The sequence below is a fragment of the Podospora pseudopauciseta genome (assembly GCF_035222475.1).
Source record: "Podospora pseudopauciseta strain CBS 411.78 chromosome 5 map unlocalized CBS411.78m_5, whole genome shotgun sequence".
Lineage (NCBI taxonomy): Eukaryota > Fungi > Ascomycota > Sordariomycetes > Sordariales > Podosporaceae > Podospora > Podospora pseudopauciseta.
In genome coordinates, this window is record NW_026946665.1 from 1,634,104 (window position 1) to 1,649,143 (window position 15,040).

The 15,040-nt window shown below is 52.3% G+C and overlaps 6 protein-coding genes across 6 annotated transcripts; 2 read left to right on the forward strand and 4 right to left on the reverse strand.

The window, feature by feature from the left end:
• Positions 1–3,807: 3,807 nt before the first annotated feature.
• Positions 3,808–5,581, reverse strand: DHH1 (DExD/H-box ATP-dependent RNA helicase dhh1; the record flags this gene model as incomplete). The annotated part of the gene is made up of 3 exons (XM_062913696.1): positions 3,808–5,361; positions 5,420–5,480; positions 5,538–5,581. The coding sequence occupies 3 exons, from the start codon at positions 5,579–5,581 to the stop codon at positions 3,808–3,810; spliced, it is 1,659 nt and encodes a 552-aa protein (XP_062765071.1).
• Positions 5,582–6,440: 859 nt separating this feature from the next.
• On the forward strand, positions 6,441–7,265 carry JID1 (J domain-containing protein 1; the record flags this gene model as incomplete). The annotated part of the gene is made up of 1 exon (XM_062906056.1): positions 6,441–7,265. The coding sequence occupies one exon, from the start codon at positions 6,441–6,443 to the stop codon at positions 7,263–7,265; it is 825 nt and encodes a 274-aa protein (XP_062765072.1).
• On the reverse strand, positions 6,592–7,483 carry QC763_0077650 (uncharacterized protein; the record flags this gene model as incomplete). Its single annotated transcript, XM_062906057.1, is given in 2 exon segments — positions 6,592–6,629; positions 6,635–7,483. Coding segments are annotated over 2 exon segments (264 nt in total). The 5' UTR covers positions 6,861–7,483.
• Positions 7,484–8,288: 805 nt separating this feature from the next.
• Positions 8,289–10,733, reverse strand: QC763_511380 (uncharacterized protein). Its single transcript, XM_062913695.1, has 2 exons — positions 8,784–10,733; positions 8,289–8,716 (listed from the first exon to the last, which is right to left on the reverse strand). The coding sequence occupies exons 1-2, from the start codon at positions 9,727–9,729 to the stop codon at positions 8,421–8,423; spliced, it is 1,242 nt and encodes a 413-aa protein (XP_062765074.1). The 5' UTR covers positions 9,730–10,733; the 3' UTR covers positions 8,289–8,420.
• Positions 10,734–11,240: 507 nt separating this feature from the next.
• On the forward strand, positions 11,241–13,391 carry QC763_511370 (uncharacterized protein; the record flags this gene model as incomplete). Its single annotated transcript, XM_062913694.1, has 1 exon — positions 11,241–13,391. The coding sequence occupies one exon, from the start codon at positions 11,241–11,243 to the stop codon at positions 13,389–13,391; it is 2,151 nt and encodes a 716-aa protein (XP_062765075.1).
• Positions 13,392–13,491: 100 nt separating this feature from the next.
• Positions 13,492–14,812, reverse strand: QC763_511368 (uncharacterized protein). The gene is made up of 2 exons (XM_062913693.1): positions 13,964–14,812; positions 13,492–13,908 (listed from the first exon to the last, which is right to left on the reverse strand). Exons 1-2 carry the CDS (start codon positions 14,778–14,780, stop codon positions 13,742–13,744), a joined length of 984 nt encoding a protein of 327 aa, XP_062765076.1. The 5' UTR covers positions 14,781–14,812; the 3' UTR covers positions 13,492–13,741.
• Positions 14,813–15,040: the final 228 nt, after the last annotated feature.

Consider the following 15,040-nt stretch of genomic DNA (forward strand, 5'->3'; position numbering starts at 1 on the left):
GTCTTGATGCAGTAGATGGACAGGGAAGATTGAATACCTAGTTCGACTCAGGCAAGGTGGGAAGGTGACATAGATGGGTATGGTATCCTCGTTTGGATCGTTTGCTTTTGTCAGAGGATACCATCATTTTCAATCACAGGCTTCAAATCAGCTGTCTGGGTTCCAAGCTCAACAACAACCGCCTAAATGAACCCCTCAATGAAGCCCAGATTGAGCCCCTGATTGATGGATCCGGACCATTCTGTAAAGCCCTCTCCATTTTAGACCGCAGTTTCCATACCATGGCCATCTAACTATCCGGCAAATGTTGTGGGTGTTTGATAGAAGCCACCAGCATCAGCCTTTCCCTGACCCGAGCTCCCCACCTTGCCATCGTCTCCAACCTTCTCACATCCCTTGTCTTTTCCTTTCTTGTCATTTACCGGACTTATGGGATTTCGAAAGAAGTCTGTACGCGTGGCTGACCCGGCACCGGAATCGTCACACGGGAGAGGTGCGTAACCGCGAAAGTTTCGGTCCTGAGCTTGGTCTCAGATCATATCCTTCCAGGGCTATGCCCTTGAGTCGGCTGCTTCTTTGGTGTCTTGTTCTTGAACCCAACTGATTGTCCACTTGACGAAGTGCATGGCTTCCGTCGGGTCTTCGGCGAAGCTTCTGGGGGTTGGATAGGGGCTGACGTTTGAATGGACATAATAGTCAGTGTGGTTGCTGGTAATAGAAGTACTGAATCCGCTGGATACAGTTTGAGGTAAGCTGAGAGTGATGGGGAAAAGCTTGGAAGATGTATGAAAGGAGCAAAGGAATAGTTATACATACATACCGTAATTCACCTAGCTATTTTACCTCACCATTGCTACCTAGGTGAGTCATCCGGGGATGCTCCGAAACTCTTAGATGATTGATCTACACAACCACATGCACATTATTGACCCCAGCCAGGATTGCTATAGAATTGCATCCTTCTAAAGTTGACCGTCCAGTGTTTCTGGTTGATTTCCAGCTCTATACGTGACCTCAAAATGCTTCGCTGCGGTTACATTAGCTGACTGTTGGCTGACAACGCATCCTCAGTGATATATTGAGCCGTCCAACCCATATGCAGCGCAAGCTATGCGAGGTAATAATGTTATCAGCCGTAAATCTAAACATCTGACGTGTTGAGCGCAGACTTTGTTTATTTGCCTCGGTCTTTGAGCATGAAAGCTTTCCTTGTCATCGTTGTGTCACAGACTTGTCGGATGTACCTCTAGTCACCGATCACAGGGCTGTTGGTGGCGAGGTAAGACATTAGAGATGTACCCCTCTTGATTTCCCCAGGGTCAGATCCACTATTCTTTTCAGATGGCCTTACTTCTTTTGATGCTTGGTCTTGGTTGTGTATGGACTTCCAAATCAGTAGCTACTGAGAGTGATTAGCTAGCTACTTACCTACATATGAGATCTGATCCATTACACGAGGCTCGTGGACTTCTCTCTCACCTACATTCTTGACAGCTTACTTTGTCCAATGGCCGTCCCAGCTCCTTCGGTCCCTGAGTTGCAATCAGCCACCGTCCTGTTAGATACAAGCGGTCAGGATGTTCAGCAGCCGAGGGGGTAAGATGTCTTTGCCAACTTCCTGTATGCAACGGACGACAAAACTACCTTCCAAATCGAACGACGTTTCAGTGTATTGGCTGCGTTTGACCTTCAAATGAACGGGGCAATCCTGCTATGGGGACGACCAATATGAAGTGGGAGAGGGGAGGGGAGAGGGGAGGGGAGAGGGGAGAGGGGAGAGAGGGGAGAGGGGAGAGGGGAGAGGGGAGAGGGGGTGAAGTAAGCTTAATTGACCACACTCCAGCGACAAACTCGAATATGCCACGCCGCATGGATTCGGGGGGGAACAGCCGTTCATACAGCCAGTTCATGGTTGTGGTAGCCATGGCGATCTGAGTTGGGCATGTGTTCTATGTCGCTGTCGTGTTCTTGTTCTCTATAACTGCAGGAGAGACTGGGTTAACGACGAGCGGCACAGTTGTATATAGTGTGTTTTGTCTTGAAGACGGTGAAGAGGGGAGGGGAAAATCTCGCGTCACGAGCTGAGGCCACGCGGCACAAAGAGAGAGGGACCAGGACATATTGCATCATGAGCAAATTATGGACCGGATGGGATTGAAGTCATACCGAAAGACCAGAGCACTGCAGGCCGACGTCGGCCCAGTCCACTCATCATCCAAATTCAATATCAAGCCGCACAGGACACCAAAGAGTGAGGAGATAAACAACATCAATTGTCTATGTAACTTGTCCCAAGAGGCCTCAACCGGTTCACCAAGCCCAAGCTTAAATCTTTCGAAAAAAAACCCGCTCAGTCAGAAAACCCATCAAATCCTCCCAGAGCACCCCCCCAAAAAAAAAAAAAAAAATCATCTTTTCCTGTTTTCTGTGTTGTTTTTTGTCAAGTCCTCCAAACCCTCCTCAATCGTATTTGTTGTCGATGGCTGATCATGATCCTCCCAGATACCGAGAAAATCGCCGAAGAGGTGATGACTTGTTCCAAAATTGCTTTGACAAGAGATAGAGTCTCTGCCAAACACCAAAGATATGCCAGAGTCACTGTGAAAATACAACCAACCAGTCCGCCGGACAAGGGCTAAGATGGCCGTTGCAAATCCGAGCGCTGCCGACCTGTTCCCTTCCAATTCCAAATCTGCTGGGACTCAACATGATCCCCCAGACTATCGTGAGCCTGTAAACAGTCCGTTGTCCTTGATGGGCGTGTGAGAACACCATCCCACCACCGCCGTGAGCGCAAGTCGACTCTATGCGGAATACCACCGTTACCCCAGCACCGAGCCAACGCCGAAAACGCAGCCGCATACACTCATTCCCTCCAAGCCCAGCCGGAAAAAAAATGACAACAAGGAAATCGTCGAACGCCTCCAGGAGCGCGAGGGAAAATATGGGTACAACTCCATGCCTTTTCCCCAACCAGGCAAACGCCAACAGCCCGAACCTCCAGTTCCCATATACGCCGATTCCCAGTTAAGCCAGACCCGTGAAATGAACCAAACGCCGTTGTATATGAACCATCTCGCCGGAAAACCCATTACCCAGGCTCACACCACCTTCTTCCCAGCCCAACCGTCTCCTCGAGGGCTCCAACCAACCATGCAAAGTCCATGTGCGCGCCATTTGATACTTTTGTGAAGGAAAAATTGCATTTCCCAGGGGCATCTTGGCCCAACTCGTCCTATCCTTGAAGAAATTGTGTCCCAGTCGAAAACAGGGGCTGGGCCTCTGCAAACGTGATGAAAAGACCGAATAACGCGAGGACCTGAGCGGGAAAAACAGCCAAAAAATGAACGAGTACATCGCAATACAATGTTACAAGACTTCAAACCACCCGCGTGCTAACCCTGACGCTCGCTGCGAATTTCCAGTCGTCGAGGAAGAAGCTGACTGTAACGCGATGACGACGAAAGATGTTCGAGATTAAGCCCGAGGGCAAGAAGAGAAATTAGTTGTTGTGATGTATGATACAGCCGATCTTGCTCGAGATCGTGTGATGAGGCGCCATAAAAAATGCTTGGTAGCCTAGGCGCTGTTGCTGTGTGAGAGTGCTGGTGCAGATGCAGGTGTCCTCGAAGAAATCAGTCGCGAAAGGTAGGGTCGACGGTTGAAGCCGCCGGGGCCGTTGGGAGTTGACGGACCAGAGGCGCAGAGAATATGTACAATGCCAAAAGGAAAATAAACAGAAGAAACACGTAACGCCATGCTCATGGTGTCCCACCTGCGTGACGTAGAGGAAAGAGTTTCAGCACCTTAGTTGGGCCCAGAAGGGGGCTGCTGAATAGGGGTTTGCCCCTGACCACCACGACCACCGCGGGTCGGATAGCGGGAAGGCTGGGTTTGCTGGAACCCACCGCGGCCTCGGCCATTGCCCCGGTGACCGCCGGGGTTTCCACGGGACTGGTACCCTCCGCGGGGCGCAAAACCAGTGTTGGTTGCCCGGCCGCCTTGGTCCGGGAACTGCTGGAAGCTGTTTGACGCCTGATTGCCTTCAATCTGCTGGGGAGCCCGTCCCTGCCAGTTTCCCGAAGCACCTCCCGGGCGGGGACCAGCGGGTTGAGCCTGGTGAGTTGGTGGGTTCATTGGCTGCTGTTGACCCTGCTGCTGGTTACCAGCGGGCCTGAAGTTGGAAATGGGCCGAGGAATCGACTCGGGATTCTCGTAGACGTAGAGACTCTTGTCAATGGTGGCAGGAATGGGCTGGATTTCAGTGCCCAAGTCACGTTCAATGTTGTAGAGGTTGAACCTGTCATCCCAGTTGATCAGGTTGATGGCCAAACCAAGATGGCCGTAACGGCCCGAGCGACCGATACGATGAAGATATGTCTCGGCATTCTTTGGGAAGTCAAAGTTGATCACCACATTGACAGCCTGAATGTCGATACCACGCGTGAGAAGATCCGAGCAGACGAGGTTGCGGCAAACACCGTTCCTAAAGTCGTGGAAGACACGGTTGCGAGCGTGCTGCTGCATCTTGGCGTGACTGTAGAAACACGAGTAGCCCAACTCAGTGATCTTCTTGGCCAAAAGCTCGACACGGTTGGTCGAGTTGCAGAAAATAATGGACTGGTTGATCTGCAGCTTTGAAAAGAGGGTGTTTAGGCAGTGCACTTTTTGCTTCTCCTCAACGTAGGCGTAGTACTGGGTGATACCGCGCAGAGTGAGCTCGTCCATGAGGTTGATCTCGTAAGGTTCTTTCATGTTCTTATCAGAGAAATCCTTGACCGAAATAGGGAAGGTGGCTGAGAACAGCATGACCTGGCGATCCTTGGGGTGGAACTGGAGAAGTTGTTCGATGACGGGGGTGAACTCGGCCGAGAGAAGCTTGTCAGCTTCGTCCATGATGAACATGGGGCATTCACTCAAATCCGCCACCTGCTTTCCAGCCAAATCGAGGATTCTGCCCGGGGTGCCGACCACAATATGGACGGGGTCCTGGAGACGGACAATGTCATCGCGGAGGCCTGTGCCACCAGTGGTAACCATGACGTTGACGCCGAGGTGCTTTCCAAGCGTCTTGCAAACCTGGGATGTCTGCATGGCGAGTTCTCTGGTCGGGACCAGGATAAGACACTGGATCTTGTTGATTTTGGGGTTGATCTTTTGGAGAGCGGGGATGACGAAGGCAGCTGTTTTGCCGGTTCCGTTCTTGGCGCGTGCAAGAATATCACGCCCGGTGAGCGCAACTGGAATGCTTTCTTCTTGGATGGGCGAGGGCTTCTCGAAACCAGCTTCGAAAATGCCCATCAGTAAGGATCGCTTGAGTCCGAAGTCCTCAAACTCCATGCCCTTGGTGTTGGTGACATCCTGCGCAACAAAGGAGTGTTAGCAAATCTGGTCAGGAACAAGCATGAGGGGGACAAACCTCGGTCTGTTGTCTGTTGTCTTTCGTGGGAATGTTCAAGTTCTTCTTCCACTCGTCATCACTGATCTGTTAGCCACCACGGTTCATGGGGGTCGAGAGCAAGATGTCCGCCACGTACTTCAAGCTTGTCGCCTGGAGCTTGTCCGCGAGACTGTCGGTCATTTTGGCAGCAAAAGGAGGGAAATCTTGGGAAAAGAGAGGTAAGTCGGTCGGATTCGGTGGCGCGGAGGTATCCCGTCCGTCTTGTTCAAGTGAGGTCTTGTGGTCGGTCGTGGTCGTGTCAGAGGCGCAAGACTGGCTCTTCCAGATTGCGAATCAAGGTGGATGTCGTGCGGTCGGTGGGTTGTGGGTTGTGAACTGCTATACCCGTCGCGGCATATGTTGGGAATCGAGTTGTGGGTTTGATTTGGTCGACCGATATGTCGTGGAAGCTGTGGAGCTAGCTGCTCGTCTGGTGGTCTGGTGGTGTGGTGATCTGGTGAGGCTTGCTTCGGTGGTTCGGGGAGTGGAAAGTCAGGACAGAGAAAACAGTGCGGTTCTCTGCGAATGGGATGTGGGTGGTGGGGGACAGTGAACAGATTGTTGGGGGCTCGAAGTGGTTCGTGTGTTGCTCGAGAAGTCGGTGTAGAGCCGGGAGAGTGATCTGGAGTCGTCGATGCGGGGCAGAAAGATGAGGCAGGCAGGGCTGAACAATTCTCTGCAGCAACCACTCGAAAAGTTCGGGACGATGATGGTTTCCTCGTCACGTGCCCAACAACGGTGCTTTCTCCTAGAACAGGGGCGGGGCGGTGCTTTGGCAGCGATAAGATAACCGGCTGTGGGGTTGATCCACACTGTAGAAAGGCCAAGACGCCGATGGTCCCGTCCCCTCCATCGTCCTAGGTCCCGCATCTTCCCTTTTGCACTTCAACCAGACACTAGTATCCGCCACTGACGCGATCACGAGTTGTTCTTGTGTTGCCGGCGCCATGGTCCTTTTCCTTCCTTCAAGCCCTGAAAACATGATCCTGTCAACTTCACCATGATGCTGCTCAAAAGACATACCGTTACACCATTTCCCTTGACCACTTTTGTGCTGCCATCAGCTTCGATAACGTCATCGTGTCAGCTACCGCGCTGCCATCTCCAGAAGCGCTCATACGCCTCGGTTCAGGACAAGCCACCGAAATGGCCTACTTCTGCAAGCCCCACTCCGTATGAGGTCTTCGGACTTACCAAAGACGATGTATACACCAAAGCACGGTTCAACCAGTTGGTCAAACTCTATCATCCCGATCTCCACCATCACTCGGCCCACGATGGCATCCCCCATGTGACGAAGCTCGAGAGATATCGCCTCGTCATTGCGGCCAATGACATCCTCAGCAATCCTCAGAAGCGTCGACTCTACGACCTCCACCGAATTGGCTGGGGAAATCACACCGACCCACATGTTGAACATCGGGCGGCAGGGAGGTCATGGAGGAAGGAGCCTGGGAACGCCAGCCAGAACGCCACTTGGGAAGACTGGGAGCAATGGTACCAGGAGAGGGATGGCAAGAAGCAAGAGCCGGTCTTCATGTCCAACTTTGGCTTCGCCACCATCTTGGCATGCTGTGCTGTTGTTGGTGTCTGGACCCAGGTGGCATATGCCGAGAAGAAGTCGGCAAGCATCTTGAACCTGCAAGCCCAGCAACAGGCCGTCATCACCAGAGAGATGATGTCGCGCGAGAGAGCGAAAGCGGCCATGAGCCGCGAGGGTAGGGTCGAGACATTCTTGTTGTCACGAGAGCTTGGAAAGTCGGAATATGATTTACCAGGACACGGAGCCTCAGACGGTGGAGGTGGTGAGGCCGAGGCGCCATGAAGTCGGTCGGGTTGTATTCGGTGATTTCTGTCAGCGAGTCGCATAGTCGATCATCCTAGACTGTATACAGACCTGTGCTGTTTTCTGATGGTGCCTGTTGCTTGATTCAAGCCAGAGGGACACTGATTGTATTGGAGCGACCGGCCCTCTTGTCGTAGTGGTCGTTTCGTTGCCGCTGGCGAAAGAAAAGAAGAAGAGAAAACCCCAGATTCTCTGCGACAACTCCAGAAGGACGGCGTCTGCCCCCTTCCAAAGTAGGTTCAACGAGTCGCTTGCACGTGGCGGGGTCAAACAGGAGCTATGGAAGGCTTATCGGGGCATGATCACGTGGAGAACCGGATAATAGAATATCTGAAGACTTTATCAGAGTTCGGTCTATCACTGTGTTGTGCGTCTCGGGCGTTGAGGCTGCTTAGGGCATTGTCTATGTGCACGGGCCAAATCCCTTATCCATCGGTGTCTTGTTCTTTCCTCTTGTCCCCGAGCCATTATCTGTTGGAAATGGTGGCTGGGACGAGGCTGCGGAAGACCTGGGAACCGAGTTGAAGAAGATGAGAAGGTGGTGGAGCTTAATTCCACTGGAGTATTACCTCTCCTCACACAATGGTGGCCATAGTCCGAGATCCCATATCTATTTCGTCATGGGAAAGGGCATCTTTCATCCTCATGTTAAGTATGGTTCACGGAGCTTGCATGACTGTTAAAAACAGAGACTCGGTTTTAATGTGTCTGATATGGCCTTCTTACCTGAAAATAGAATTCATTGGCCAGCAGAGCCTCACGAGGAGGCTATTAGACCAGATGATATAACGCCGAGGTCAGGTAATGGAGATGGATGACGAACTTTGACAACATACATCAAGCGCAGATGCTTCAATTGATTGTGTTGACAGGCTTCCATCGATGGGAACAAGATGTTGGCGAAAGGCACCGACATTCCCTGCCTCCGCAATGGGTAAACTTTCAAGGGTTGGCATGCCAACACTTCTTCACAACACACATAGTAGGTACCGAACACCAAGTCTCGAAATCATCGTGTTTATTCCACTCTACCAACCAAGCATATGGCCTCTAACTACAAAAGAAACCTCTTGATGCCCCTTTCCAGCCCAGGTCAAACCCCAAATTCCGATAACCTAGAGACCGATATCTAGTCTAGATGCCACTGACCGGCAGCAAGATCTTGTAAGCCATTGCCTGCCTCTTCCCCAGCGGAGTCCGAAAGATCCTCCGGAGATCCATCGGAGTCGCGTCCTTGTCCTGCGTCAGCTGCCTATGAACCTCCTTGATCAGCTGCCTGACCTCCCTGACAACATCAAGGTCCATACGCCGGGCCTCATCGCTAGGAAGCATGAGGAAGCGGTCGACATCGATGTAGGTCTTGTCGGCGTCGTGGAACAGGGTGAGCCAATCTTCAGGTTGGCCATTGATGCGGCGCTGTTCATGGTAAGCTTGCCAAGGGTAAGGTTAGTAGCAGATCGTGATGAAATTGTGATGAGACGGGAGGCCAAGACTCACTTGTAGAAAACCACCTCCTATAAATCTCCAACCGCTCCCTATCCTCCCTGCTTCCCTTCGGAACCTGCACGACAAAGTACAAAACTTCCAACCCCGGCATCGAGTCGATAAACCCCGCCACCTCATCCGGACACATGGTCCAGTCCCCATGAGGCACGATGCTCCCGTCAACATGGATGCAGCACTGAAAAACAGTGTTTTGCTTCGCGCAAGCGCGCTCAGAACTCTGCTTGTACACAACACCCACCTTCTTCAAATCAGCCATCCCACCCGGAGTCTCCGTCCCAAAAACAGACTTCTTGGTCTTCTCCCCCTCGTCCCTAAGCCTGGATCTCCCCGCGGGAAAAGACAGCTCAGGATCAAAGTAAGGCACGAAAAACTGGTTATTAACATGAAAGTAGCGAAAGTCAGACTTGGGGTTTGACGTCGCGCCGGCGAGGAAGTCGAGCACGACAAGGTCGTGGTTTGTGTCCATGGGTCCCCAGGCGCGAGAGAAGGGGAGGTTGCCCGGGTTTTTTGTGGCGAGAACAACAGCCTGCTGGGCTGCGCGGCTGACGGAGCCCATGTCCTTGTTGATACGATAGCCCGAGCCGTCAGTGCTTTTGGGTTTGGGGTAGTAGGTCAGATGCCAGGTGGGGTCGACCCAGTTGCCTTTGTCGTTAGTGTAGCCCGGGATGACGGCTTTCTCGACGTTCATGAAGTGGATGCTGGGTTTGCGGAGGGCTTGGGTGAAGATCTCTTGCTGTATCTCGAGGGGGAAACGCTTGAACTGGGGGAATTTGACGGGGCCTTCGTCGTTGTCCTTGGAGGCCTTGGAGGCGGCATGGGTTTTCTTGGTCGAGGTGGTTGCGGTGGCCTTGCCTTTGGTGCTTTCGGTGCTGCTGGCCTTGAGGCGACCCTTGGGGGTGGCCTTTTTGATCAAGGCCTTCTTCTTTTTGGGAGGCATGGTGGCGGTCGTCTGATGCTGTGGGAGAGATTTCGTCGAGGGAGAGAAACCGAAACTCTTGGAGGAGAAGAAATTTGGGAGAATAAAAACAACCTCCTTACCGACCTCATTGTCCTGGACTGTCAGGGAAGGAACAACGGGTCACGAGGGCGGCGAGCAGGTGATAAGGAGCGATAAAGGCCCGATAAGAAAGGCAGAAAGAAGCTCAGATGTTTGGCGGTGTATCCTCTGGTGGTCATGGAGGCCAGGGCAATGTTGGGCTATCTCTAACAGATCCTCATATCGTCTAGAAGCTGCGGGTGTGTAGATTGTATCGCCATTGTTCATCGAAAGTCTTTGAAAGCTTGATAGTACAATGACCCTCCTGTGCTTCCGCTGCTTGGGATGGTTGCTCTCTCGACTTCCACGGAAGCCTGATAACGAGCATGACAATGAATGGCAAAGCCCCGCGGCAAAGACCGAGAGCAATAGCCCGCCGTAGGGTTTTAATGCAGTATCGACAAGACTGCTTTTGGTGTGTTGTTGAATTAGGAAGCCTGTTGATATTTAATTTGCACTGGAACTTAGAACTTGCAGTGTGGTATTATGCCTCCCTAAGTCCGCATCACTCAACTATTTGGGCCCATTGGCCACATTGGACCACAAAGAAAGCAAACTGCAAGACTGAGTGGGTATGCAAGAGTACCAAGGTTCAAAAGTTAGGACAGAGTCGTTGAGTGAGCTGGACACATCATTTGCCATTACGAGACACAAGATGTTCTTGCGCACCTAGCTGATTGATGTAAGCACCAAACTGTATTGATACAACTATACAAGATCTCGTCACCTTAACACAGAAATTTATAGAAAGAATATTAGTATATTTTACAGACAGAATATTGGTAAGGGCTTGTGTAACGTCCTTTGAAGCTATAATTGTGCATTGTTGTGGCCGCAAAGATGAGGAGCAACATCACAAACAAGATATTGCTAAAATGCCTCTGCACTGGGTTGTAGACCATATTGGTCAACATGACAAACACCTGATTGGTTTGAAAATACCATTCTGTTCTTCTCAAGATCCAATCAACATTTTCCCCTGCTTCCATGCCCTATGCGTTGTCACCCAAAATGCAGTTTTCGGTCGACATTCCAACATTCCCTACGTCACTCACGTCAAATACCATCGCTTGACACCTCACCACGTGGCACGACGCGTGCAGGAATGCAACAAGTCGCGACGGTGACTCAATCAATTAAAAGCCGCAGGGAGGGTTCCCAGCAAACTGTGCTTGATTGGGTCGCGGTCGCGTTCCCCTGGGCCCACTTTTACCCTGAAAAGGGAAAGTAAACAAACATGCCTGATTGCGTGCAGGCTGCAGCTGTGGGGGCAACCGCAGTGGCGATCAGGGTTGGGTTTTTCGTTGGGTACAAAATCTGAGGATTGCCTTTTCTTTGAGTTTGGTATCCACTGATGCTTGTGTGTGACTGGGACATTTCGGAAGACTATTCTTCTTTTTGGTTGATGAACAATGGCGGATTCAGATGTTCCCATCGCGCTTCGGCGCACGCCGAGGAGGACGGCGGCGAGTGTTCGGTTTCAGGCTTCGTCAAAAACTCCAACAAAGGGGCAAACTTCATCACGAACAGCCCCACCAAAAACATCAGATTCGGCAGTTGCAACGACGCCGAGGAGGCAGACAACAAGAAAACGCGTGAGATTTTCGGATCCGGGACCGCTTATTGGGACTGGAGCAACACAAGTGGAAGATGAGGTGTCGACGTCTTGGACGGGCCTGACACCCATGATATCCCGGACTCGTCTGGCCACAGGCACCCCTAAGCGCCGACACTCTTCAGCACCAGTCTACTCAACCGCAAATACCAGTTATGAAAGCGAAGAAATCACCTTCCTTCCCCTCCGCCAAGTTCTCGATGGCCGGGTTAAACGCCGCATTAGACGGAATGGGCTCAGCGAGGAGATGAACACCATTTTCGCCGAACGAAAGACCAAGGCAAAGCAGACAAAAGAGGAGATGAACCGTCTGAGGCAGGAATTAGAGGAAAAGGACGAGGCGATCATGAGATTACAGGAGGAAACGGTGATGGTGGACTCAGACCGGGTATGGGAGCTGGAAAGGAAGGTATCACGGTTAAGGAGGCAGTTGAGCCAGATGTCAGGGGCAACATCATCACCCTCTAGGCCTTCAACAGCAGCAAGCAGCAGCCCCCCACAGCAAGACTGGACAGACGCCGCTCGTGATCCCTTCTCAAAGGATGCCTACTCTATGGATCTGGGCATGGACGACGACCTCCCAGACAACGACACAGACGAGGAGATATTTGGCGATTCCACCATGGCCGAACTAGCATGCAGCACGCCCACCCGAAAGCCAAACGCCACAGTCCACCACACCTCTGCCTCCTTCCGGTCGTCATTCCCCACCCCGCCATCAACCAGCCCAGCTCGACAATTCAACACCACCGACGACCCCTTAACCCCCTGCTCGTCCAAGCCCCGCACCACCACCACCACCACCACAACAACAAAAGCCACCTCAATAGCAATCCAAACCTCCCTCCCCGACCCCGCCATCCCCCATCTCCAAACCAAACTATCAACCCTCCAACGCGACCTCGACATCTTCAAAAACCAGTTAACCTCGCACCTCTCCCTCCCAACCGGCACCGCCCCCTCGGACATATTATCCTCCCTCTCCCAAACCCTCACGTCCCTATCCGACAAGACCCACGCGTTGACAACCCTGAACAAATCCCTCTCCTCCCTCGGGTTTGCCCCCTCTAGCACTCCAAACCCAGACGCGCTGGATATAATAACCGGCATATCCTCCACCTTGCGCTCTTGCCGCCTAGAACTGGAGTACTTATCCCCCGGGGAACTAACCTTCCCCTTGTCTGGTTCGGGGGGACAAGTTCTCAAGATGATGGTGCAAAAACTGCAGGAGCTGGGCAAGAGGAGTAAAGACGCGGGGGAAGTGATTGAGGAGTTGAGGGAGCGGGAAAGGGGGTTGAAGGAGGAGTTGAGTGCCAGGGTTGACTTCACCGATCACTTACAGGAGAGGTTGGCGAAGGAGCAAAACGACAAAAAAGAGTTGGAGGCCAAGGTGGAGGAGTTGAGGGAGGCGGTGGATAAATACACCAACGGCATTTCCAAGCTCGAAACCCTCATCAGCGATCTGGAGGAGAGGTTGGAACGGGAGAGTATTGAGCAGCAGCTTCACATCACGGCGCTGGAGCGGGGGTATAAAGACCAGTTGGCGGAGGTGAAGACGAGGTATGAGGAGGAATTAAACGGGAGGGAGGAGGCTATTCTGGGATGGCGGGCCGAGATTGAACGGGTGAGGGGGGAGTTGAGAGAGACGGGGGAGTTGGTAGGGAGGTTGAAGGATGAGGTGGCGAGGGTAGGTGGAGAGAATGATGCGCTCAAGGTGGAGAATGCGGTTATTGCTCAAAAGTATGAGGCTGAGAAGAAAAGGGGGAAGAGAATTGTCGGGGAGTTGGGACGGGTGCTGGCTTTGGCTCGTGGGGAGGAGAGTGAAGATGAGGAAGTTGTGCCGTCGGCTGGTATGGAAAAGGGGACGAAAAAGAGGAGGTATGACGGTCGGATGGTGTTCACGAATGAGGCTGAAGCCGAAGAAGTTGAAGCCGTTGGGGTTGTGTGACTTCTTGGGTATTGTATTTCTCCTGCATTTATTGGTTGTTGGTGATCAGGGTCTAATCACGTAACATTGTCTCATTTGTATGCTATGACGGGGCCTCCTGCTTTGGCGTTGATGCTATCAATTCTGTGGAATATCTATCTGTTCTGTTACACCCACTGTTCTCCTCATGGACGGACCGACCATCTTCTGTCGCTGGGTTGTCCTCCTGGATTATCTTATTTTGCCAGGAAGGATTCTGTAACTTCATCATTTGTGTCATCCACCTGTACTTCGCTGTAGGCCCACACCATATCGGGCAAGAGTGGCAAAATGTAGGACAATTGAGGGTGTTTGGGCCATCCTTTGGGTTTTCAGACCCTGGTTTGACCATGTAACCTCCATTGCAACTTCACCACCGGTACCAGCGCCTCCGGGTTCACATCATCACAAAGCCTGATCCAGTTCTCCCTTCTTTGTTGAAACATGACGGGTGGAGGCGTGGCAGGAGGCGGATGCACAACGCCAACAGATCCGTTACCTAGCCAGTGTATAAGTCAACAACCCATTCATAGCAGAATCCTGGCTTGACGAACCGGCTTGGCTTGCCAAAGCCCTCCTCGTTTCCTGATCAAACCATGTTGAACTGGTTTGTGCCATTGACGAAACCCTCTCACGCCACTCATTCACAGAGTCAACCACCAGACACCCAACTTCCACGCCATCATCCGACCGGTTGGCAAAGCTGAGAGATAGTGCTCGCCATATCGCGTGACCACGCTGCAGCCGGGAGGTGCCCAGGAACTTATCCAGGCGGGAATAGGCAATATCCCCTGGCTCGGCGAAAGGCCCCCAGAGCCCAGTCGACAGGGTCTCATCCCGGGTCAGGTGCAAGTCACTCTCCATGACGACCACCTGCAAGCATCGGGTCTGGGCGGCTTCTTTGAGCTGTCTCCAAAGCTCATGGGGCGTGCGGTCATCAGGGCAGTCCTCCCATATTTTCCAGTCAGAGAGGAGGCGGTGATGGAAACTTATAGTGATGCCCAAGGAGAAGAGCCATTCGAGTAAAGCTATGGCATCTAAAGATAAGGCGTTGTCTTCGTAGGAATCAGGTGGCTGGATGTAGAGGGTATCGGTGCTGTGATTGAGCCACTGAATGGGGTTGAAAGCGTGGCTGAGGGCGGGTTCGATGGGTTTTCGATGGAAAACGACTTCATGCAAGGCGTCGTAGCACACTGCGGCGATGGGTTGGGTGATATTGCGGAGAGGCCACAGGTTGACATATGTCCACCAATGGTCCCTCCTGTAGCCAATCGATATAGTGCGCTGTCGAAAACAGTACCTCCAGATTTGGCAGCGTATCTCGGCAGGAAACTGCTGAAACTGGGGGAAAGTGGTGGTGTTGGAGGTCATCCCGACGTTTGGAGATGCAGGGAGGAATTGTCTCCCCACCAGGCAGCAAACCCGCCAGACAACATTGGATATTTAACCTCAGAGTTCAGGCTGACGAATCGGGAAGACCAATGCCCCGCCTGCTGAGCCCCCATCTTGGAGCTACCCCAACCCTAAGCCAAGCCGACCGTATTTTTGCTCAAGCCAAGCCCTAGGGTTTTCTTTTGAGGCTTTTTCAAGCACTAAAAAAGTGGTGATACCTGGGTTTTTGGTGGTGAGGG

Bases quoted from the DNA above. Each gene is read 5' to 3' on its own strand.
- QC763_511380 (XM_062913695.1), bottom strand. From the start codon at position 9,729: ATGCCTCCCAAAAAGAAGAAGGCCTTGATCAAAAAGGCCACCCCCAAG. The intron at 8,717-8,783 runs GTGAGTCTTGGC...ACCCTTGGCAAG, and splicing joins TAGGAGGTGGTTTTCTACAA to CTTACCATGAACAGCGCCGC.
- QC763_511368 (XM_062913693.1), bottom strand. From the start codon at position 14,780: ATGACCTCCAACACCACCACTTTCCCCCAGTTTCAGCAGTTTCCTGCC. The intron at 13,909-13,963 runs GTTCGTCAAGCC...TACACTGGCTAG, and splicing joins GGCTTTGGCAAGCCAAGCCG to GTAACGGATCTGTTGGCGTT.